General features: G+C 38.1%; 1 protein-coding gene across 1 annotated transcript in view; it reads right to left on the bottom strand.

Annotated features, from left to right (window-relative positions):
* Window positions 1–906: 906 nt before the first annotated feature.
* Window positions 907–25,497, bottom strand: part of LOC592420 (SH2B adapter protein 2) — a 74,063-nt gene continuing 49,472 nt past the window's right edge. The window contains exons 5-8 of the mRNA XM_003728549.3: window positions 12,870–13,000; window positions 8,907–9,092; window positions 7,592–7,809; window positions 907–1,325 (exon numbers count right to left, since the gene is read on the bottom strand). Of these exons, the coding sequence (XP_003728597.1) occupies window positions 933–1,325; window positions 7,592–7,809; window positions 8,907–9,092; window positions 12,870–13,000 (928 nt within the window). The 3' untranslated portion in view covers window positions 907–932. The remainder of the gene's footprint in view (window positions 1,326–7,591; window positions 7,810–8,906; window positions 9,093–12,869; window positions 13,001–25,497) is intronic.

Here is a 25,497-nt window from a genome sequence, read left to right as displayed (position 1 = left end):
ATGTGATGCTAAAATATAATTTCCTTCCTCAATTTCTAAAGAAAATACATCATTTTCAACAACTATCATATGAACCATATGAAGTAAATAAACATAGTGGTTTTAATATACATCATCGTAAGAGTTCACACACGTTTGTCCCTAATCGTGAGAAAGAATAATGTGAGAAAAGTTCAGCTTGGTAGAATTTCTGTAATTTGCCAAAGGGAATTGACTGAAGTGACATAAAGGGCAAGAACATAAAGAAATATCCCTTATTTTTAGCCATATGTAACAGAAGTCTCAAAAATGTATTGGAACTTACTGAACTACATGATAAGATGATATAAATGCAGACATTTGGTTTTTGAAGCTTTGCAACTGCAAAAAAATTAAAGATACACACACATATGAAGAATCATAGGCTCTTTTACAATGTAGTTCATATTTTGAAGTGCTTTAAGATACCTGTCATGTTATCTGTCATGTCTATGTTAATCATAATTGACCCCAAAGCCAAACACAGCTCATTACACAGCAGTTGGTGCGACTTTCAGCACAATCATATCAATATCTATACCAAGGCCTAGATCGTATGTGTGAATATATATATTTATGTATATTTCTATTATACAAATATCTCTTTCATAAACAAATATATAATTGCTTACAAATACCAGTTCTCTGCATCGTAAGTGCATGATACAAATAGCAAAATACTCTTGAACATTTTCAATTCGAACCCATAATAAAATATATTCTGGTGAGTGGGTCGATCCTCCTCTCTCCCACAATCTCTCTCCATCTCTCACTCCATCTCTTTTAGTAAGTCACTAACTCTCTATTACTCTCTGTCTCTGTCTCTCTCTCTTTCTCTCTCTCTCACTCTCTCTCTCTCTCTCTTTCTCTTTCTCTTTCTCTCTCTCATGCTCTTTATCTCTTTCTCTCTCTCCCTATACAAATGAATACTGGTTCCGCACTGCTTTATGTGCTGCGTGCTGGCCGTTCTGCCGTTCGAGCGACGAATGCGAGCTGAGGCGGCCGCCGCCCGACGACTGGTCCGACACGCCCATCTCAAAGGGGTTTGGTATGTCCATGAATTCCGAGTGGGGAATCCCCGACTCAAAGTCGATGGGGAGGTCGGGGGTGAGGGGTGAGCTGGGGGTGCTGATGGACTGGGAGTTGGGTACAAACTCGGTGAGGGTGACGTCCGGCTGGGAGGAGCCGTCGCGGCTGTCCAGCGGTATCGGGTGCGTGCGGAAGTGATCCAGCATCTCAAAGATGGACTCGAACCACATGTGCGTGACCTTGCAGCGGTTGTCGGGGTCGAGGGTCAGCCGGAGGTGCTGCAAAGACACACATCAAAGAGAAGGATGGTCAATTGTAATGATGGTAAAACAGGATTATCTAATATCAAGGTTGCTTTTCTTGAGAGCCCTGCAATACTGATTACCGTACCCCAGCATTACCAGCTATCCATTATGGGTTGAGAGTAGGACTTGAGAGGGGCAACTCATTTACAGAGAACCAGAAGGGCATTAGCATCCTTCTAGCTCTCAAGAAAGAAATCTCTTGATAGCAATCAATTAAAGATAAATTGAGTTCTGGTCATGCGATTGCATTTTGAAAGAAACGGTGTGGATCGATCAGAAAAGGTTGATCATCTAGCATATAAGTATTGGTGTGTACTGCAAAGTTCCGGAATCATCACACAATTGTAAGAAACTTTGCCCAGTCTTGGTAAAGTTACAAGCACTGTACACAGAAATATGTATATGGGGCTACACAAACATGTGGCATAAAAATCTGTCCCAATTTTTATGTTGTTACATGCCATATTTAAAATATGAAAGCATTTGAAGAGCCATGCTTTTCAGGGAACATTTTTTATCCGCTGTTCTTCCACTTGCATAATGACAATGATAACGCTCACAAATTATTTTTCACCTCTTCCCAGAACTCGACCTTCTCTTTAAGATTTGTAATCCCAAAATGAAGCTTCATAGCTAATACCCAATAGTGGCTTTAAAGACATGAAAATCTACACACTAACTTTCAAATGTACCCACCTCCTTTAACCCACTTCTCCTCTCTAAATAAATAGCAACAACAGCAACTCAATCAGAGAATTCCATGTTGTGGGAGTGAAAAGAATTATATAATCACTGTCTAAAATTTCTTGCATTGCATGCATTTGCTTTAATAATTGAAAAGTAAAACTATTCACAGCTAAATGTTTTGTTTCCTTGTCGAAAGGCCTTAATTGCAAGTAGACGACAATTATGGTTTCCTTCATACTACAAAGTTCAGAAGAATAATGAGAGGAAAAGGAAATAAACTCTTGGGATCTAAATGTCTCTTTGTTTCCTCCTAAATCTAAATTTATCAAGATTTTCAGCAGAAACTTATATTTGCTGATTTGGATTTACTTCTAAAGGCATCCACTTGCCTGCTTAAAGCCTCGGTCACAAATGCCATTAAGAACTGCTACGAACGCCGTACGAACGATTTTCAGACAATGGAAAAACGGAGCTTCGTACGAACGCATTGTTCGTACGAACCTTTGTGACCGTAGCATTACATGTAACCAACTTTGAATAATAAAAATCAACTTAAAAGGAAAAAAACGTTCACAATATCTGCTTAAGTTTTGCTTCATGGAGTTTGAATGATTGGAAAGGTTTATTAAAGGGGAATTAACAAATGATGCTCGTGTACACTGCGCGGAAATGGGGCACACAGTGTGCAAAGGCTTCAATCTCTATTCCAATGACAGAGGTTCTAATATAGAAGCAATTCAAGCCATCTAAAGACACTTTAATCTAAATATCAATAAGTCAATAGCATATTTTCATACATATTTGATCAATATCTTTGAAAGTTGAAAAGGTCAGGAGTTGTAATTGTGGATGCAAAGCCCGACAATCCTTTCAAGTCTTGGGGATAAAGGAGAACCTGCATAAACTTGTAACACTACTTCCGGGACACCCTTTTAAAATGCTAGCCCCCTCCCTTTTTGGCACAGTTCTCAGTTTATGAATACAAAGACTGCCAAGAAAGCATTATTGTGCTAGTCTGACTTCCAGGTTAATTGAATTGTTTGATCCCCCTTTCACTTTTTTGCTTCAAATGAATTAACAAAGTCTGTAGGACATGATGGAAATGACTTCAGCCATGTCTGGAATATGTAGACTATCCCTCCAAGGGTTAACCCCCCTTTTTGGCATGAAAACTGCAACACTGAAATGCTAGTCTGGCTTCAGGTGAATTGAATTGTTTTTCTCCCCCTCTCAATGAAAATGATATAAACCAAGTCCATTTTCTAAGGACACATGCACTGGGGAGACCTTCAAACCCTCAACCTTTTAATTGAGAGTAAAGTGAATGAACTACTATACCACATTGCTCCCGAATAGACTTTAATCCTAAGACTAGGCTTAGGGTCAGGGACAATAAAGTTCATGTAGGTATTGGGGGAAGGGGGGGGGGGAATTGGGAACTCAATCTGCCTGAAACCTAGAATAATCCATCACATGCTACGCAGTCACTGGAACGCATCCAAGACATTTGCCACAAATGTGTGCAGTTTCCTTTCCTATATCCTTGAACCTAGAGACCTGAACCGACTCAACGGCCATGCTCCTTCAATTAAGGATCCTGCACTGAAAAATAGTCATCCGGGATCGAGTTAGTCATCGGCAAGGTGACGACTAAGCCTGCCAAGTTGAACATTTTTGGGGTTATTTGCCTAGATTTTTAACTCCCCTTTTCTCTTGTACAGACTCATATTAGTAACTGGCAACTATTACAAGGTTGTTTGTCCTTGTGACAACAAAGAATTGCATTACAGGGGGAAAAACCCTGGTTGGAAGAACAATTTTCTGTTAAAGTTTTGGATTTCACACATTTTCTTTTCTCTCTTTTTTGGGATGACAACAATTTAAAGGGTCAATCGCTCCATAGTGTGGCAGGGAATCATCAATAAAGATAATTCCTCAAGGTGTTTGAGTGCCTTTTTATTTGCTGTTGGGCTAGGGTAACATAACTTTTGCAACTTGAAATAAGTTAACTTGATAAATGGTGCAACACAACTGCATTAAATCATATTATCATTCAAGGAGTATGGAATACTGCAGTGGCTATATCTAGTTTTCAAATAAATCACTTCATCAGAATAAAATAAGGTACTTCCTATTGGATGATGATTATAAACAATAAAGACACTGCATGGTTTCAATATTTAGTAGTAACTGACAATAATAATAATAATGGCAAACTTAGATGTTGGCATCTGATCCATTCTTTGTGAAAATACCGGGTACTTGGAAAACAAGCTCTGTCTTCCAGTTTCACAAGGTGTTTGTTTAGAGAATCAGTGAAACTGTTCTACTCCGGTCTCCGGACCACCCATTATTAGAAGAGGTATCAGTTTCCTTCGCATTTTTGCTAGAACAAGTAGCTTTTAACAAAAAATTAAACTTGGCTAACCCCCATGTGTATATGTGAGCATTGAAGTGCATTGAATAGTCAACTCTCAAGTTGCTTTCGCTTCATCTTAAAAGGGTACAATTTCATAACCTTAATTCATAATATCTTTATACATGTGCAAGTGTAGTTTATTTGGAGCTGATATTTTTTAATACAACTGGCATGGAAGCCCCAAAATTGACACTGCATTATTAAAAAAATGTCTTCAGTGTCCCTCAAGCATATTTTGTCCAACACTCTCACCCAGGCACTTGTGGATGGGGGGGGGGGGGGGTCACAATCCACCTGTGTGCATTCACCCCCTTTAAAGCCAATTTACTCAAGGTTAAATACTTTATTTCCGTGTACATGTACTATCGTTAGAGATCTTTAAGTACTTTTTGTATCATCTATTCAAAGTAATACCCCATTTTTAAAACCCTTGTCACTTTTATTTGGGGGGTAGTTTGCCCCCTCCCCCTTCCTTTTTGCATAAGCCTTGACCCACCCCACCACCAGGTGCCCGACACAACTTTGGCACCTCTGTTGAGTGCCATCAGCCACTGCCAATCCACATCAGTAATGATATTATCAGAATAGTTTGTTATTGCACGAGACATGGGAGCACATTTCTCTGGCACTGAAGCCAGCGCAGTAATGACATCCATGCTGGATTACGGATGGATGCTGTAAGCGACATATGAGAAGGTTACAGCGATTGAAACCACCTCCATGCTCAATATTAATCTTCTTAACTTGGCTTCTGTTTCCCTGGGAAGACCTAAAATGTATTAGCAAAAATGTAGAGTATTGAAATAGATGTAATTTTATCTTTTCCTAACCACAGTGAAATTTAAGAAAAACAAGAATCTTGATCCATACATACAGAAGTTTTTTTTCCCCCGAAAGCATTTTGTTTTTGCAAAAAATAAATTTAAAACGATTGAATGGATTTTCTCATGGTTTTTTGCATGGATTTTCTCGATATTAGAACATTGTAAATTATCCATGATAGAAATTATCACTACCAAAATGATAATAATATAGAGGGTGCAATAGCTGCCTATCTTTTAAGTTTATATTTGTGTTTATGTTTTAAAATAACAATACGCAACAATAGATTCCATAACTTTCTGAAAGATGAATAAAAAGGGTTACGGATAGGAATAAATTCCAGGAATATATTTTGAGTGCTGTAATTGAGGCAATACTTTTCATTCATTAGTTTGAAAGACACTTTAAAAGTTCAACAGCTGAGTGTGAAGGTGATAGATAAACCAAATCAATGACTCAACCCTCAAATGGTTACATTTTGGGCGAGACCGAGCTGAAATCGGTATCATCTTCAAATTGACATCCCTCGAGACAGACCCCTCAACAAAAAGGGCAAGAACGCTAGCTCGCCCCATCTGTGACCCTGATGTTAAACAAGTTATCAAGGAGAGCTCTCTTCAATTAAACTTGAATGCCCTATTTTACACCCTTTCATAAGTTCAACAAGTCTGCATAACAGCACTCTCGGTATAGTAGGAACATTGTAGGAATTTGTTAATTGAACAGCATCAAACTACCGTAATGCTCATTATTTCTGTTACGTGGATAATAGCAGCATCATCTTTAAATTTGTTGTTTTGGAATGGGCTAATGAGGACCCCGCATTATGCAAACTTATTTGGTCCATGTTTGGACCTACGATCAATGGTCACTTGATGAATGTGGTAAAAATTGAGTTCAAAGGTCACTTGATGTTCTGCAAAATGCTGATTGGTCAAGATGTGCTTTGTAAACAATCATGCTTCTTTTACATTCATACAGATTTTCAGAGTTTGTGAATAAGAATTGTACTCCTTATTATGCACATTATTCTAATGAAAGTAATAGGAGCATGGGTGAGTGAAAGGGGTTTTATTCAGGAGAGAGTCTTGTAGCTCCTGACTCATAGTTCGGCTGGCAAGGGGGGGGGGGGGTTGAGGTTTCCTCATAATGTTTACATGATGATGGCATTACTCACGTAGATAAAAAGATATCATATTTCACTTCAACCGTGCCAGGAATATAAAGATAAGAGATGCATCATGTATGCGTGAGAGTTGAATTAGTAAATACGTTTATCAATGTGCTCCTGTGACAATTGCTCCACAGTCAATTTCAAACACTAACTGAATTCCTTACTTAAACCCTGTACCCAACACTCTACACAACCCGAAACCTAACCTTAAACAACTGAAAGCTTATAAGCTATAGATTACAATAACATCAATTATTTTTTATTTGCGTGACTGTCAGAGGAGTAACAGCTCTCTGAATGCAAAATATATTTGCATTCTACATTCATTCAGCTTTCCATTGATGAAAAGTTTTATTTTCATCAGATAGGGTCTTTAACACTTATCTAACCTAACCCCCAATCACAACACCAACATTAAAATCTACATATTTAATGAAAGAAAGCCTGGATCAATTGTCGCAAGAGCAAATGTTGGATCCCCCACTGTTCAGGACTATGATTCAAGATTCAATATAAGCACGATGGCATGCAGGAAACTGAAGACTTGTGATATCGGAGCTGCGGAAGGACCTTCCAAAGTCACTGGCATTTCATAACATGTCAGGCTAATCTTCCAAGTGGTATTCAAAACATTCTGCTAGTATTAAATGTCAGCGATAATAATAATAATAAGTCTTGTTTACCCAGGGAAGCCTCATCAGTATACATACTGTTCTCCCTGAGGGCCCTGCAGTCATATCGGTTCTAATGCCAATGAAATTGTACTCATCCATGCACTACTGACCCCCAAAACATGTTCACAATAATGCTATGATGAGTTATCACTAAATTTCCTAACTTTTTATTCTAATGTCATGACAAAATATCAAACAACACTAGAAAGGATTCAGGCAGAAAAGGGGACTGACAGGGATTAGGACCAAACATGGCTTTCTCCTGGGCAGTGGTCTCACAAAACCATCATAAGTACAAGTTCACCTACATCCCATTGAAATGCATGTATTAAGTTTAACACATGTTTCAATAGGATGTCGGTGAACTTGTACTCATGACGGTTTCATGAAACGCTGCCCTGGAGTCCTTGTATCTTATAAGAGTCACTGTACGTCCCGCCTCGCCTCGCCCAAGACTACCCACCTTCGGCCTTCCATGGAAGTTGAACGTGAGAACGCACTCCCCTCTCCTCGTCTCGCTCTGCCGCACCAGGAACACGCCGTGCCGTATAGGGCCTCCTTGCAGCACCAGCTGGGCGGCGTCTATCCTTGAGAGGGTGCCGTGGAACCAGGGGTACTGGGTCAAGGGGTGCTCGTCCTGGATGCTATCGATGGTGGTGGTGCTCTGAGGTGGGGGGACTTCTGAGGTAGAGGAACGAGATGGGGTGGAAAAAGAGGTACAGTGTCAACTATGAAATTCTTCCGATCATAGAACTGGCTAGGGAAAGGGAGTTTCTAATCCACTGCTTAATGTGTTTTGAGGAAATATGTCGTTGTATTTCAAGCCCCCACAATTTTCATCGGTTCTACAGCCTCAACCTGTCATCCTGGAATTACCATATATAAATAACCATAGCAAATTCTGATTGCACTGAATTTGAATTCTTTGGTAGAAATGACAAATAAACTGGTGGAAGGGGGGGGGGGGTAGGGGCACAGCTAGCCCATGCCCCCTGCCCCTGTAACCCTCCCATGCATACACAAATAACTTCTCCATACCCATTTGTGTGTCTCCTTCAAATCTTACAAAAGGAAATGCAATAATATAACCTGGATATATTCCTATGTTGAAGTGTATTTAATAGTTTTTAAATTTGAAATACCACCCACAAAAAAAGACACCCTTGACTTTCCCAGTAGCAAGGCTATTCTATTTACTGCTGATTGGGGAACCTAAAGGAGAACCAATCTTCATGTAGATCCTATAATGAAGTGCATCGGTGCACCGCCCACTCACTCAATCCCTGCTTCTAAAAGATGAAATCAGACCCAAATCCCTCTCTTTCTACATATGATGAGCATGACACCATGATGAAAGAGAGCCATCTCCTTGGCTAGCAATTCCAAGAAATCAACCGCTATGTGCATCCCCAGAAGGAGGTGTGAGAGATGTAGAGAGAACGATAGAGAGAGGAAGAGAGAGGGAGAGAGAGGGAGAGAGAGGGAGAGAGAGAGAGAAAGAGAGAGGTGGGTGAGGGGGAGAGAAGGAGAAAGAGAGAGAGAGAAGGTGGGAGAGAGAGAGAGAGGGGGAGGGGCGGAGAGATAGAAAGAGTAAGAGGTAGAGAATGCAAGTGCTGATGGTTACATTTTTTAATAAAGAGTAAAATAAACATGCACCTCTTATTATCAAGATATACAATGTTCAAGTAAACTTGTTAAACATGTAAATATCCCTGCATCAGCCATCATCTGGCCATTACATTAAGTACACGTCGTTATGATCATAATCACACCATTACCTATCCTCTGACCGACTGGTTCTGAGTCGTTGCTTAGCGACCGACTCCTGTTGAGCTCGTGATGCCTTCTCGGGGGTACTTGAGGGGGCGGGGTACCTGGAGGGGAGGCATCCCTGCTCGACGTCTGCCCACCTGTGGAGGTCTCTGGAGTCGGGGGACTTCTTGAGGCACCGTTGGTTAAGTTGGCTACAAAGAAAAAAAATCAAACCAAACGAATGTTTGTGAAACTAAAGGACAAGTTTTACAATGCAGTTACACAACCAGCGCTACAGATAGGCCTTGAAAAGTATGCTCTGATGAAGAAGAAAGAAAAGATACTGGAGTTGACAGAAATGAGGATGTTACAAAGGACACAAGGGGTGACTTTAAGAGACAGGAGAAAAAACAAGGAAACGGGAAAGGGGTTGATGGTATCTAACATCCTGGAGAAGGTAAGGGATATGAGATTGAGATGGTTTGGAGAGGGCTGACGAAGGAAAACCACCAAAGGACATTGAAACACGAACAGTGGTAGGAAGCAGAGGTGATCTGTCGAGAAGACAGAACACCTAAAGATATGAGGGAACTAAATCTGACAGTGCATGCTCAACCAGGGAATAGATGAGAATGGCAACCAACCCATGCTAAAGGGGGTATCTCACCAAGTTTGGGGTTTCGCCAGGGTTCGTAAAAGGTTGCAAGAAAATTTGCAGACAGTTTTCATTGTCGCAAAGTTTTTCTTGGCGCAAAGAAATTTTGAGCAAAGGATTGGCAAATAGTTGCTAATCTTTGCAAAAACTGTCGCTAACATTTGCTTATATTTGCCAACTACCTTTTGCAATCATTCGCTCAAATGTTGCTAATTGTCGCTAATGGCAGAGGTGAACCCCAATTTTTTTTGCAACGTTCGTAAGCATTGAGATCCCCACTGTAAGGGATAAGGCCAAAAAACAAAAACATGTTTAACGTCCTGCCTTTTTTCAAAATGGCCGCTCGGTATATTTTCCCTGACAGTCGGGCTATTTTTCAAGATGGCCGCCGGCATTTAAAAAAAAAAATCAGAAATAGATCATTTTTAGCATCATTTTTCATGTTGTTTTTTTCTTTGAAAATTTTTTTTTTAAATAAAAAAAGGAGGCGGCCCCCAAAAATGAAGCGGGCGGGGACGCTTAACATTAAAGGTAATACAAAGTTTTGGTGTTGGGTCACGAATTTGGGTCAGGAATTTGGTTCAAATGAACATATTGGAAGCATATGCGATCCTGTAATATTAAGTGATCGTTGTCGCGGTTGAAAACGAGTCTAAAGTTATAAAATTGTAAATAATATACTCTTTAAGTTGTATAGCTCCCTCTCAAGGTTGATATATTAATTAAGCCATATAACAATGTTTCTTGACTAAAATCGACCGATTGACTATTCCCGTTTGTAAAATTATATATCATAACTACATATTCTGAGATTTTGATGGTTGCAGTTTCCATAGTATGGCTGTAAGCGCTATTTAAAATTTATCAAAATTTACCGGAAGCACCGGTAAATTTTGATATTCAATTTGTCTCGAAAGCAGAAGTGTTTTAGGGGCTAAATTTTCTAGTTATTACATGGAATAGTAGCAGTAGTAGTAAATAAATGGAGGTAGTAGGGACAGAGAGAGAGAGAGAGAGAGAGAGAGAGGGAGAGAGAGGGAGAGAGAGCGGGGGGGGGGGGGGGGGCAAATGAGCCAGGGAAAGTTTGGAGACAAAGATCTCTGGCTTGATGGAGCACATTGTTACAGAGATCCCATAACTACTTGATGACCAATTTCCAAGTCGTTTGGGAATTCCCATTAAAGACCGGGGTCCCTCCATATCACTGGACCATCGCATAATCAGTGATTCACGGATCAAGTGACTCTATTTTGATCTCATTTTAACCGGTCATAGGCATTGGCTTCAATTACGAGAGCCACTAAGAATGCGATGACTGATAGACGATAAGATTTATTCATGTCTATGGTGAGGATAAAAGGCTTTGTTTTAATATAGAGAGGGGTGAGGCAGCTTGAACAGGGAGTAGCCTGGGAAAGGTGTGGAAGATTGAACATAATGAGCTTGATGTTTTTATATCCATGGATACTGTCTTAAAACATAACAAAAACCCAGAAAGACAGACTAGACACTGAGAGAGAATGAGGGAAAGAGACTGAGACAGAGACAGAGAGAGACATACCCTTGTGTGTGTGTGTGTGTGTGGGGGGGGGGGGGTAAGGGTCTTGCATTATTGAATATGATGGCTTTGAGAATTTCACATCCATGGATACTCTCTTGAAAATCAAATAGCAGAAAAGAGGCAGACACTGAGTGAGAGAGAGAGACAGAGAGAGAGAGAGTGAGAGAGAGAGAAACAGAGAGAGAGAGAGAGAGACAGAGAGACAGACAGAGAGAGAGAGAGAGAGAGAGAGAGAGAGAGAGAGAGAGAGAGAGGGGGTGGGGGTAGGGGTCGGTAGCCTCACTACATCATTTTGGTTGTGCATTATTTCTTAGCAATCGTTTCTGTCACTCCAGGATAATGTATCATAACTCAATTAAGCAAGTTTGACCAAGCCCTTCCCACATTTCAAGGACATAAAAAGGTGCCAAGACAATAAGGATAACAAAACTGAACACTGCTTTCCAGACAAGTAAGATGATCTGTTGAAAGCCATGAGGGCATCAGCTTATATATTTTTGTACATAGAGTTAGCATCGATCCTTCTATCTCTCATAAGACAAAATTATTAATTGTTCAACAGCCAAGAAATAAAAAATAAAATTCTTAGTTTTAGCCATTTTAATGCTTAAAATAAAGAGGCTTGTGGCAGGGCTTAATATTTACAGGGTTGGAGTCAGCATATGTCCCCAAATTTTAACTTTAGAGCCCTAAAATGTTTAAACCAAAATAGGGGGCTGCCCATATAGCCCCTAAAAATGTTAATTAGGACCCCTCAGGAAAAAAGAAAATGCTAGTATAGAGGTGCTCCAATATACAGCGTGTCCACACACAAAACAATTTATCGCGAAACTCTATAACGATACGTCGTATAAAGAATCATCGTATAAATTCCAGGATGTCCACACACAAGAAACGTCGTCACTAAAGAATCATCGTATAAAATGCCCCCTGTCCACACACAACATTTTCCGTGATTCTTTATAGAGTTTCGCGATAGTGATAAGAGGTCTGGTCTCATTTCGCTCGAGGTCACGTTAAGCCCCGCCCAGTTAGTTACACTAGTTACACTCCCCCAGGGGGTCCCCCTGTCCACACACAACATTTCCGTGATTAGGCGTGATTCTTTATTGAGTTTCAGTTCGAAACGATGCCCAAACCTGCGTTTCGTTAGACTAGTTTCGTTATACGACGTATCGTTAGTGAGCGTCCACACCTACAATTTTGGTCGTAAAACTATCGCGAAACGGTATCACTATCGCGAAACGGTATAGCTAATCATGATTAGTCACGGAAAATGTTGTGTGTGGACAGGGGGAAATATGCTCTGATCACAATTGCTCTAGGCTTATTTTGTCACAGTTACGTACATGGTTAGGGCTAGGTTTAGGATGCCCTTGAATTAACGTCAGATTAAGGGTTAGCGTTAGCCTGTCAGGTTTATCGGTTGCTGTGTTTGGTTCAAGATTAAAGACCAACCCATTGACCACTGAATTCTCTAACTCCAATAAGATTAATACAGGGAACACCCAGTTCCAGAAGGCAGTAGGTTAACTATTGGTTAGTGTTCGATGTGAAGAACAGAGGAACAGGGATACCAGTTATAATTGATCAGAGGGCTTGAAAATCACCTAGAATGAGCTATTTCGTTCACAAAAAAGCCTAAACTATGATCTGAAAATAACTTGCCAGGGCCTGAATTCAGACTATTGCCTGAAAATCGGCATCCCTGAGAGGAACATTTGCTGTCCAACCATTGTGAAGCCATCTTTGTGGTCACCATGGCGACCTTACCTTGTTGAGATGGTATATTGATGGTAAGAGCTGGCTTGATTCTGGGCGGAGGCTGAACGCTAGTCGATACCGAACCCGTTGCACCATGGGGAGGGGAGGGTGGTGGATGGCTAGGCAGCATGGGAAGCGGTCTGTAAAGAGAAGAGAACAATATTTCCATATTCCTCATTAATCAAGATAGTGTTTTAATATCTACAAGCAAAAAAACACAACCTGTTATTGCATTGACCTGTATAGAAAGACTGGAAGTCTATAAAGAGCACATTATTTGTGTGCCTGCATGTGCAATGTTTCTCACTGGAACCTGTACTGAAGTAATTGTTGTACCTATATGTACATGATATAACCACCTGTCTTTAGAGACCACTATTGTTGTCTCCCTTTGGTGGTCTGTATGTACAGGTTTCACTGTAGTTCAATACAATGTACACTTCACATCAATTCCTTAATTAAAAACAACAATCATCATTTCACATGAAGATTTGGCAACATCATATCAAATCAATGCATTTTCCAGGGATGATCGAGAGAGCATAAATGCATGATTCAGAAAGAAAGAAAAAAAACCTATTAGTAAGCATTAGTAATGATGCAGGAGAAATTCTAAATTATTCACCAGACCATTCTAAATGTTTGACATCAAATAAGAAAATGGTAGTTAAAGTCATAATGAGACATTGATACGTGGCATACAAATAAAATAAACATGAAAGTGACTCCTCAGCTAGAGCTAAACTGTGTTTGTATAGTATCATTCGCCCAGCTACTTCGCTTGTAATTACTGACATTAATATCCAAGGAGATGAATTATGACAAGTTTGCAATTTCATAATTGCACTCTTTAGTGTCTAAAATCTTTCTACAAGTGTATCGCTCAGTGATTCAATATTTGCTCTTGCGACAACTGCTCTGGGCTTTATTTCATAAAAGTATAGGGCTATTTCAAAAGCAGGTTGACAGATTTGATTGATAATAGCTAGATAGTTAATTACTTCGCTTGTCTCTTTTATTGTAATTTATGATTTATGAGAGTGTTGAATGTTTATAGGGTGAATAGCCCTTATTGGTCAGTGGCCTTTAATAATTTCTTATATCCACTTGATCACTGATTATCACAGTGTTCCTATTTTTCACAAATGTGTTGATGTTCGAAATGTTTTTGTGCTACATTATTTATTTCTCAAATTGTATATATATATTGTTTATAAGTATTTTTACTTTTTCTCTAAATAAAAGTGATGTAAAATAATTATTTTTTTTGTATTTGAAAGTTTCCAATTTCAAAACATAGTTTGCTAATTGCCAAGATTAAAAAATATATAAAAGTTGGTAACCCAAATACTCAATTCGTCCTTGTTTTCACGAAGTGACGGTAGTGAGGAAAATCGTAACGCAAAGTGAATGCAATTTTTTTTCACTACCGTCACTTCGTGAAAACAGCGGCGAATTTGACACTGTATCTCCTTGACATCACGCACACGTATCTCTTCTGGCAAAGCAAAGTTCATACACTAAAGATGGAGTTTGAACTGACATTAAACTCTAATCACTCCAAGCATAGCTCACGTATGCAAGGTAAGGTTCTGAGAGTAGAAAGAGTATTGTTTTTCATTGTTTCCCATATGATATGTTTAATGCCCTTCGGCATGACCTTGTAAATGAGATGATGTGTAGCATTGTAATTATCTCATAATCGATAGGGATTCACACGCCACTTGTAGTTATATCGTGGTATTGGGTTTCATGACTTTCATCAAGTATCCCTCTAACTGTCACGCTTGTATCGATCGACAGGAACATCTGCTTTAATCGGCTAGATACAGGGGTTGTGTTCACACCAATCTCCTGGTGTGAATGTTACTTTGATTCCACTCTTAAAGAGAAGGTTGAGTTCTGGGAAGAGGTGAAAAATAATTTGTGAGCATTATCATTCTTATTATGCAAGTGTGGAAGAACATCAGATAAGACATGTTCCCTGAAAAGCATGGCTCTTCAAATGCCTTCATATTCTAAATATGTCATGTACATCGTAAAACTCGGGGGGGGGGGGGGTAGGTTTTTTACGCCACGTGTTCGTGTAGTCCCATATACATCTTTCTGTGTACAGTGTTTGTAACTTTATCAAGACTTGGCCAATTTCTTATCATTTTGATGATTCCAGAACCTTGCAATACACACAAATTATTATATGCTAGATGATCAACCTTTTCTCGTCGATTCCACACCGTTTCTTTCACAATGCAATCGCATGTCCAGAACTCAACTTCATCTTTAACCAACTCAGAACCCACTCCAAACCCATCAGTAAAGTCTTTCACCAACCCCAAAGAATATTACTTTGAGGATATATGAGGAAGGAAGTCCCGAGTGCATGTATATAAAGACTGTCTGTGTATAAGACTACACTACCTACTCTTAAAGCCCGAGTATGTTCCGGTATTTATATTTTCCCCTTCAAGTTAGCCCATAATTGATGTATATGTTTAAATGGAGAAAAAAATATTAAGCCAATTTTCATCAACCAAAAATTGTACCCCTATACATCTAGAACTTTGGAGCTAAGGGAAATTTGTAGCAGTATGCAGTCTTACAGAATCTTCTTTATAATTCATAATACAATCTCTCGCTCTTTTGCTATAATCATGAAAACAGTTCTCTTCCATCTTTTCTTCTAGCATTTTAAAGCTTTTGATTTTTGATCCAAGTTAAGATAATTGCACTTCTAATGATGAGTTTGTTATTTTTGTTATACACTTCATCATCCAATCATTTAATCTTCCAATCATCATAAATCTTTCACTGTCACTTTAATACAAGCAAGGTTTCCATTGTTACTTTTTATTACAAATTATTTATCCACTTCATCATGACTAAGGGTGCATGCATTCAATCAATACTATTTCACCCTAGAATCACAGTTTTCAAAGACGTTTAGTTTAAAGGTATTACAAAGTTTTGGTATGGGGTCATGAATTTGGTTCAAATTAACATATTGGAAGCATATGCGTTCCTACAATATTCATTGATCGTTGCCCCAGTTGAAATCGAGTCTAAAGTTATGAAATTATAAATAATAAACTCTTTATGTTGCATAGCTCCCTCTCAAGGTCAAGATATTAATTTAGCTATGAAACAATGTTTCTTGACTAAAATTGACCGATTAGCTATTCCCGTTTGGAAATTATATATCACAACCACATATTCTGAGATTTTCATGGTCTCAGCTACCATAGTACGGCCGTAGGCGGAATTTGAAATTTATCAGAATTTACCGGGAGCACCGGTAAATTTGTATATTCAATTTTTCTTGAAAACAGAAGTGTTTTAGGGGTTATTTTTTTTAGTGCTTATAATACATCTACTGGGGCATCCAAATATATCAAAATTGTAAAGATTCACTATCCACCCAATTTTCAAAATTTCCCAAAACTTTGTATTACCTTTAAAGCACGGTTCAAGCAATTTTTTGTCGGTCGTAAAAATGAAGGTGTTTAAAAACACAAACATGAAACGGCGAGGTTGATTTATACTTTCTGAGTCAAACTGCACAGTGTGATGAGCAGTGGCTGGGCTTGAAAAGAGCAAGAAACAACGTTGATGAAAAAAAAATCGCTTGAACGCTCTGCCAAAGTAACCATGTTTTTAACAGCGTTTTGATTTGTGATTCATGTTTGTGATTCTAGCTTCAAAAAATTGCTTGAACGCACCGTAAACCATCACTCTCACTGGAGAAGATCTAATTTCTTCCGCTTTTTGAAGAACCTTGAAATACTTAGTTGTGGTTTCATCAGAAGATGATGAGAACATGCCTATACTGATGTAACTTCGCACTTCCACTTTTTTATGTTCTTCCGATCATCATGGAAGTTTTATCGCCACTTAGATATTGCTTCACTCAGTACTTATTAAGTGATTGATAAGAGTAATGTGTCACGATATGCTTCATTAAAAAAGGTCAACAATGAGGAAATAATAGCTGTAGTTCTGACATAGGCTTCTTTTGTACTATATCCTTAAATATTCTAAACTCTCTTACGTGTATTCCAACCATTCTCTCATGAGAAAATCTTATTTCTTCTGCTATTTGGTGAATCTTTGAAATACTTAAGTTATGGTTCGATCAGGAGATGGTGAGAATATGCCTATGGAATTCACACTTTCATCTTTTTCTTCTTGCAATCGATCCTATCGTGTTGCTTCATGTTGCCTGACTTGGTACTTGTCAAATGATTAATAACAGTAATGTGTCACTTCTATGCTCCATTTGTAAGAGGTTATGAGTATGAAGGAAATGATAGAACTATAGTTCCGACAAAGGCTCATTTCATACTTGATCAGCTAGTGGGTCTTTCTGGACATGAGTAACTTTGAATAGAAGGTGGATAATGCTGTTCAATCAAATCTTTATCTCCTTTACAATGTCCTGAAAAGATTTTAGCAAGGATAGCTGTGATGCTTCACCTCTACATATTACATACTTAACCCACTATAAGATCATAGATCTAGTAGACCTGGGAAGGGGGCTTAGACAACATCTTTTGTAACAGGGTGAACCCTTATGTATTCTACGCTCTCTTACATGAATTCTAATCCCTGGATATACCATTGGTGACTGGTGATGAACTATCATGGTCTCTGTATCAGTATGTATTAGCTGTTGCTGTGCCAGGCAACTTATATTGGCAAGCTCAAAACTTAGAGGGCAACAGTTTGTGTCAAAAGTATGCATACAATTTGAAGATATTAGTTAAAGAGTGCATTAACCCCACTGTCTATCAGGAAAAACAAAACAAAACAAACAAAGAAAGCAAACAAATCTAACCAACAAAAAAAACAAAAACCAACCAATTCAATTACACAAACAAAGAATAACAATATTTGTCCACATTAATTCTATCCCGACAAAACTGCAGTACATTGAATTCCTATGTTTGTTTGTATCCTATACACATAGGAAATCAATGCTGCACATAAATGTTTTGCGGTTGTAATGATTAGCATGTCCTGTATGCAAATTACATCATTAATATCACAGAGAATAGACCTGGTATAGACATCATAACAATGCAATATGAATCACACATTCATTTCCTCATATCGTAGATATTACAAGGTTGTCTAAATACGCATGCTTCCTGGTTGGTTTCTTACTGTATACTGTGCGTGTTTGCTTTAAAATGACGCATTTATTATTGAAGATTTCAAAACATGACTGTATACTGTGCGTGTTTGCTTAAAAATGATGCATTTATTATTGAAGATTTCAAAACATGACTGTATACTGTGCGTGTTTGCTTAAAATGAAGCATTTATTGTTGAAGATTTCAAAACATGTTCTGTGCTTGTTATCCTTACGTTCAAGTTCAATGCTAATGACACTCCATGGCACATGATGAACACGGAAAGGGCAATAATTTTTGTACATAAAATTAATGTCCTATATACTTGCTTTTGGCGGATAAAATGAACATTGGAGAAAAATGTGTTTTTCAAAAAAGCAAAAAGTGGAGTGATATAGACACAAAGATGTATCGGTAGCTTGCAATCAATAAAAATTATATATTGCAAACAGAGAATATTGATTATGTGTTATATAATGATAACTTGATATTTATCTTTACATTAACAATCCCCTAAAAGATTTCAAACTTCATTTTAACAAAAGAACTTCCTCATTTATGGTTCGTATTCTCATATTGCACCTCATACAATACAAAGAATCCCCCTTTTTCTAACCTTTGAACATCTGTTACATAAAGATTTTTATCACTTGTCTCTTGTTTACATAATCATCTTTCATACTGATGCAACTTGTACTTGTATATGGAGTCAAGACATGATCGACACGTTTAATACCTGTACGGTAAAACAGAAACTTCCACGACTTGAAACTTTTGCACATTTTGCACAAGAAATGAATGATACATCAACACTTCGCCAGTTTCAAATTCCTACTTGTAGCTAGAATTATCTGTAACATCAAGAATTCATAACTTTGATCATTGTGTATTCAAGTTGGTTCAAACTTTCATGAATCCATTTCTCTGATATTTGTGCTCTATACTTCCGGGCAGATTGGCGCTGAGGTTGGATTTCTCTTTAAGCATTCCAAACTCGAAACAGGAAATAGAAGAGCATTGAGTTGTCACCAAAACCAAAACTACAAGATGACAAGCTTGGTGATATGGCCATTATAATACCAAACTGTACTCAAGTTTACAGTATCTGGTTACACAGTACACACGTTATATGTCTCCTTCCAGAATGATACTTTAACAGTGCTATTAAAAGAAATCCATCTCAGTTTTTCCTTTTCCTTATTTTGTTTGACAAATATAGATGTGAAGGTTTTGTTCAGTTGTCACGCAGTATGTAACCGTTTTGCAGTACGTTATTTTATGTCCTTGCCGGCCTCCCCTTGAAGAAATTGTCCATACTTTGCAGATTTTAGCAGAATTTTATACCATTTAGCATCTCCCCATTCCTTCCTCTCCTCATTCTCCTACTACTCCTCTTCCTCCTGATCTCCTTCTCCACCTCTTCTTTCCTCTCCTTATAATCTCATACTTTCCTTTTATTTTCTGATTAATCATCTCATCCTTCTCCTACTTTTCCCCTTTCCATGCACTCTCCCACTCCTTTCTCCCTCATCATTCTACTCTTTCCATTTCTTCCTTCCTTCCCCTTCTCCTTATCTGTCTCCCTTCTATCTCCTCCTCCTCCTCCTTCTCCTCCTCTTCATCCTCCATGTCTCTGTTCTTCTTATGTTTCCATCTTTTTTTTTAATTCTCATTTAGTGTCTAATGGGCAAATGAACCTAAATCATAGGGTTAGTGAATGTCTTAGATAATGTACATGTAGGCAGAATTGAATGATACTGCAACATAGGTCAGGCAGATACTGTAGCAGGGTGCTTTACAAATATGTTTAATGAAGAACCCTCATCCTCCTCCTCCTCCCCTCCATCATCCATGTCTCTGTTCTTTTTACATTTCCATATTTTTTTTAATTCTCATTTACAAATGAGCCAATGTCAGCGAGTGAGTGAATGTCTTAATGATGTACATGTAGGCCTATACAACATAGGTCAGGCAGATACTGTAGCAGGGTAGATTAGCTGCTTTAGAAATCTGTTTTAATGAAGAACCCTCGTACGTTTGATCGCTTCATTTGCACCGATATTACCCACCCATCCTCTCCTCTTACTAAATACACTTGTAAAAGAATGGGATGCCCTTGACCACATCGCGTTTGATGCTTCAACAGTTTGCTTTGTCAGGAGACAGAATGGAGTTGACAGGCTCAAGAGTAGAAAGCAACCCGTCCTTAACCCCTTATACACCGTGGGCGACAGAAAATCCCGCCCAAGAACTTGAGCATTGAACTCTGTAGTTGGACTAAGGAGGCATACAGTTACCTCGTTCATGAAGTTTAGATCCATGAAAGATATATATGCCACATGAAGATATATAATTATGCCACATGAAAGATATATATGCCACTTGGAAGATATTTCATTCCTTCCTCTTGACACAATGCATTTTAGGTCAATAGTTCACTATTACAAGTTCAATTGTAGTAAGCGTCTAAAAATGTGGTGACCTAAAAGAATATGTCTCCAATGAAATATGTTTGGAACAGGTTTGAGAAAATATTTCTGCGCAGAAAAATAAAATGGCCTGGGACATAATAAATGGAAAGTTACTATAAGAAGGAGAGCATGCACTCCCATTGAATCAGACAGTTGTCAATTTATGTACAGGAAGCTAAATACAATAGTGAACTACTATCCAGTATTTCACATGATGGTTAAACCACCCATCACAAAGCAAAAATAAAGTTGTCAACACTAACCATGGCCATCCCATATCTTCAAGTTCAAACAGAACACAGCGCCACATAGCTGATTTCTAAAGAATATAACAGCTGGTCACACTGATCTAATTTCGCCTGAGAAAGGTGAGTGACTTACTTCTGTAGCAATACAAAAGAGACCTGTCTACTAATCTTATCCATGCTTTTTTAATAAAAAGTTTCTCTTGACAACTAAAAAGCTTGCACTAAGCTTTGCCTAACATAGCAACATCTAGGGTATGCAAAGTGGATTCCATCCATAGAGATTTCATTATTTATACCAGGGGAATAAAATGACTGGTAACCATGGCAACCATGGATTAGGGATAGAAACATATATTACTTGAAATGCATGATTTAGTAAACAGGTCTATTTTCTATGAGGAAATAATTTCTAAGGGAAACGAATTGTGTGGTATATTCATAGAAAAAAAAAAGCAGGTTTGACAGTGCATGTTCTATAACACATGCAATAAGTGTAAATAACCTAGATATTAAACAATCAGGAGAGATCTATCATGTCAGAAATATTCAAAAATGAAGTAAACAGCTTCCTCTATGTACATGTATAACATCAAGGTCAGATATTCAGAGCCTTTCAACAAAAAATCCTGAAACATTTTTCCTTTCAAAATCCATTTACATTAAAATCACTGATGGTTGAGGGAGAGTTTCACTAGTGAAACTGGTCACAACAGATTGGATAAAAGCTTTTCTGCTAAATCTACTCTGTCCAAATTTATTTTGATGATTTGTGATTACAAAATGTAAACAAATCAATCAGACCTAGATGCCTGTACGCATGCATGGCCTCGAAATGTTTGCAGGGTTTGACAAAATTATGTTTTCATCTGATTGAAAAGCTAACATGGAGAAAATGTTGACAGCGAGGCAGTTTGGTCAGATTTTTCTTATTGAAATACAGGTCTCATGTGTCACTGCTAACAGAAACATAGAACACATAGATTCAAATAAAAAATAAATACATTTAGAAAATACAGTGAGTATTCAATAATCTACGCTTTAAAATTCCTAAGATGTTAAACTATACAAATAAACCAGACTGACGGATATGTTTTGTTCAACATCTAGACCTATATTTTCTTTTCTTTTTGAGGTATGATTAAAATCTCTTTCTATTGACCCTTTAATAGGATAATAAATCAATACAATAACTCTCATCAAAAAAGGTAATTTCACACTAGCGGTAGGTCGATTTAATGGCTTCTTGGCTATTGACCCACTATCAGGACAATGCCTCGCAAACTAATATGCATCGATGTATGGGACTATGAATTAGTTCACCTTTGAGAATTTTGGAAGGGAGTCCGGATTGAACTTGAAAGTCTGAATGCATGTGCCAAGTGTTAAAATTGTAAAATTTGATGGGGGAGGGGGGAGGGGGAGGTTACCGGATTAAAATTGGGGGTACCTGCTATAGTCAAGCCCTGACTTAGAGGATGAATGTTTTTGGCACCTTTTGATCCCAGCAGATGATGAATCTTTTAATGTTTTAACACAGGTCTAGATACCCAACAACCTTGACATACATAGAACCAACAGTCATAGGACATATCCTCCTGACACAAATGCTCCTCGGTTATTTCCTAGACTTTCCAATTTCATAACTTCAACCCAAGAAACAACACTATACCTAACCCCAACCCTAACCTTAAACCCAATCACAACCCTGATCCCAACCCTGTTCTGTTAATAAAATTAAGCCTTGAGGAATCATTCCCCTGTAGCAAATTTCAAATTACCAGAAGCAACATATTCTACAAATCCCCAAAAGGCTCTGTTACTGCCAATTATCTTCCATTATAGCCAAGATTAATAATTAATGCCAAAAAGGTCTGGAATTATATATGGACACCATGCAGAAAAAGATTTGTTAATGATGTTGAGCAACCCCCACATTTGTGGTTGATGTGAAGGTGATTTCCTTCTCTGTTGTGTACTGAATTATATTTCAATGAATAAACCATGAAGCATTCAAGTTTGGGTCAGATGTAGGATTGTGTAAAATATGTATTTAAAATTCAGTCTTTGACTTAAGTTATCTGCCAATGAAAATGGGTATTGGCAACTAATTTTCCATTGAGTCAAATCCCTGCCCACTCTCAGCAGACAATATTGGAAAACAGATAAAACTAAATATACTTTCTTTGCAATCGGAGATACAGTCAATATCTTCAGGGAGTATACATTTCAATCAGGAATGCCAAATATTCTTCATGACGTACTGGCAAAATCAAGAATCAAATCAAATCAATACTACTTCAGTTAAAGAAGAGGAGGGCCACTTGATAAAGTCATCATTTTTTTTTCCTGTCAACTCTACCGCAGTCGGTTTTCCAAGAAAAATCAATGAAAATGCGCTGCACACTTACCGTATGTTTTTCCCGCAAAATCACGCAAAAAAGTTAATAATGTAGTAATGCAAGGAATCGATCTTGATAACTCTCCCCCCAAGGCAAAGGTGATCTTTCACTTTTTACATTAAAATTAAAGCTGGCTGAATTAAGTATAAAGACTCTCTTGAACTACCTGAAAACATGTAATGGTAAGACAATAGGCCTATAGGACAACAAATATATATCATTGAGACTACAAAAAAGATATATTTGACCCATTGTTTTTTTGTTTTTTTTTTTGGGGGGGGGGGTACTATTTTTACATGGCTTTGGAATGATCTATCTTTTTTCCAGAATCTCCTGTAAAAAATATTTTTCAGTTATTTTGACACAGTTACACAAGAATTGATAGCGAATGGATGTCACTAGCTGAGAGGGCCTTTGCAAAAAAAATGTGTAATTTATAGAGAGTGAGGTTCAGAGCTCAAGGGAGTGGAAAAATATACAATTTCACATATCACTGACTGTTGCAGGCAATATATTTAAAGAGGTGCATCATTGATTTGCAGAGATGCAGATGAATTTACATGTAGGTTAATTTCTGCCAGAAGTCAGCTTCCCTTGATTACAAGTCTAGAGTATATACATGCAGGTAGGGTGTATGTCACACCATTTGAGGAAATCAATTTTAACAACTGATTTGACTCTCTGACAATTTTTCTTTACATTCCAAAGACCCAAAGCAAATTGACTAAAAATCAACAATCAAGTAAAAAAAAAAAAAAAGAAAACAAAAGTGAAACTGATTTTGTTGTTGTATACTGATTAACATACAATGACCGAGATTAACATCATAAAGCAACAACCCTAGTACAAATAAGGAATGAAATATATTCATGTTTGTGTGTCTTTGTTTCCTGATTGACAAGCTGAAAGCATGCATATCTTGTCTTTTTTTTAGCCTTGTACATTTCCCTTTAGTTTGACTTGTCTGTACAGCTATAAACAGAAACCCATTTCTGAATTTGAATAAGGCCTAATTTACATGCCGTAATACATCATGGGAAGAATAAGGGAAAACCACAAAGAAATTGACAATATTGGCCATTAGGTGATGAAATATTTCCCAGGGCCCCCTTACCCTAAAAATACTTTCTAAATATATCCTTCCAGATCTCTCTCTCTCTCTCTCTCTCTCTCCCCCCCCCCTCTCTCTCCCTCTCTCTCTCTCTCTCCCCTCTCGCTCTCTCTCTCTCTCTCTCCCCCTCTTTACACCCTGCCACACTATCAACACCTTTTTAAAGACCCCTTCCTTGTCAATTAGCCGTTTAAAAGAAAAAGGTTGATAGCTGACTCACACATCTGACACTACATGACCCCCCCCCCCCCCCCCCCCCTCTCTCTCGCTGTGACGGCAAGAAATCGATTGTTCACTCCTGCAGGTGGCTAGGCTGGCTAATGTTGACACTTGATCGCACTGTAAGATACTCAGTATTCAATTTAATCTTGTGATTGTTACAACCTTCTTACATGCGCGCAATAGGAAGTTTGTTTTTTATAAGTTTCAACAAATGTCCTAAGAAATTTTGGAATTTGATAAGGGTACTAGAAAGGAAGATAGGGGGTGGGGGGAACTAACCTATATATCAACTCATAATCCAAAAAGATAAGATCTCTTGGCACACATGCTTTAAAATGTCCTGCTATATCTTTCAAACATTGCAAACATCCAGTTTTGTCAAGCACAGAAGCAAATAGACGGGACTAGAGAGAATATATTTATATACATCTCAGTATCACGCAACTTTGAACAGGATATCTAAGCCAAACATGAGCTCTTATAACCTGCCGGATTGAAACGGGATGCGCAGGGCCATGGATGGCTATCGCAAGGATATCCTCCTTTTGACTAAGCTCGACTCAAAACAGGGGGTTTTCCTCTCTTTCTCTGCTTCCCGCTGACTCACAAAGCTCACTACGTGATATTTAGACAGAGGCTGATGCATTATTGTTCTTCTCTTCTCTCAACACTTCTTCTGCAATATTATTCCCTATAAGAGTTTCACAAGACTCATATTACTTCATCATTAATTTCACACTCCATTGTCATAACCTTGGTATCAAAAGATGGATATGAGCCAAAAGCAGAAGAAAACAAATCGTGAAATCTGCACAGTGAATTATTCAAATGTTTAATATCACATGATTTTTTTTAATCCATCAATTGGAGAGGGGGTGGGGTGGGGTGGGGGGGGGGGGTGCATAATGGATGGACCATCAACTGTACGTGCTACATTCGGGTGTAAACAAGAAAATCCTCCATGCTTGCCAAATAATATTCAAAGAAACATTTCTGAGAGTATTGTAAATAACTAAACATGTGTTACATATAGTTTTGCACCAAATTTAGTTTAAAA

The sequence above is a fragment of the Strongylocentrotus purpuratus genome, unplaced genomic scaffold (genome assembly GCF_000002235.5).
Source record: "Strongylocentrotus purpuratus isolate Spur 01 unplaced genomic scaffold, Spur_5.0 spur5_scaffold_2, whole genome shotgun sequence".
In the NCBI taxonomy this organism is placed as follows: domain Eukaryota; kingdom Metazoa; phylum Echinodermata; class Echinoidea; order Camarodonta; family Strongylocentrotidae; genus Strongylocentrotus; species Strongylocentrotus purpuratus.
Note: the sequence above shows the minus strand (reverse complement) of the source record. Positions and strands in the feature narration are given on the sequence as shown.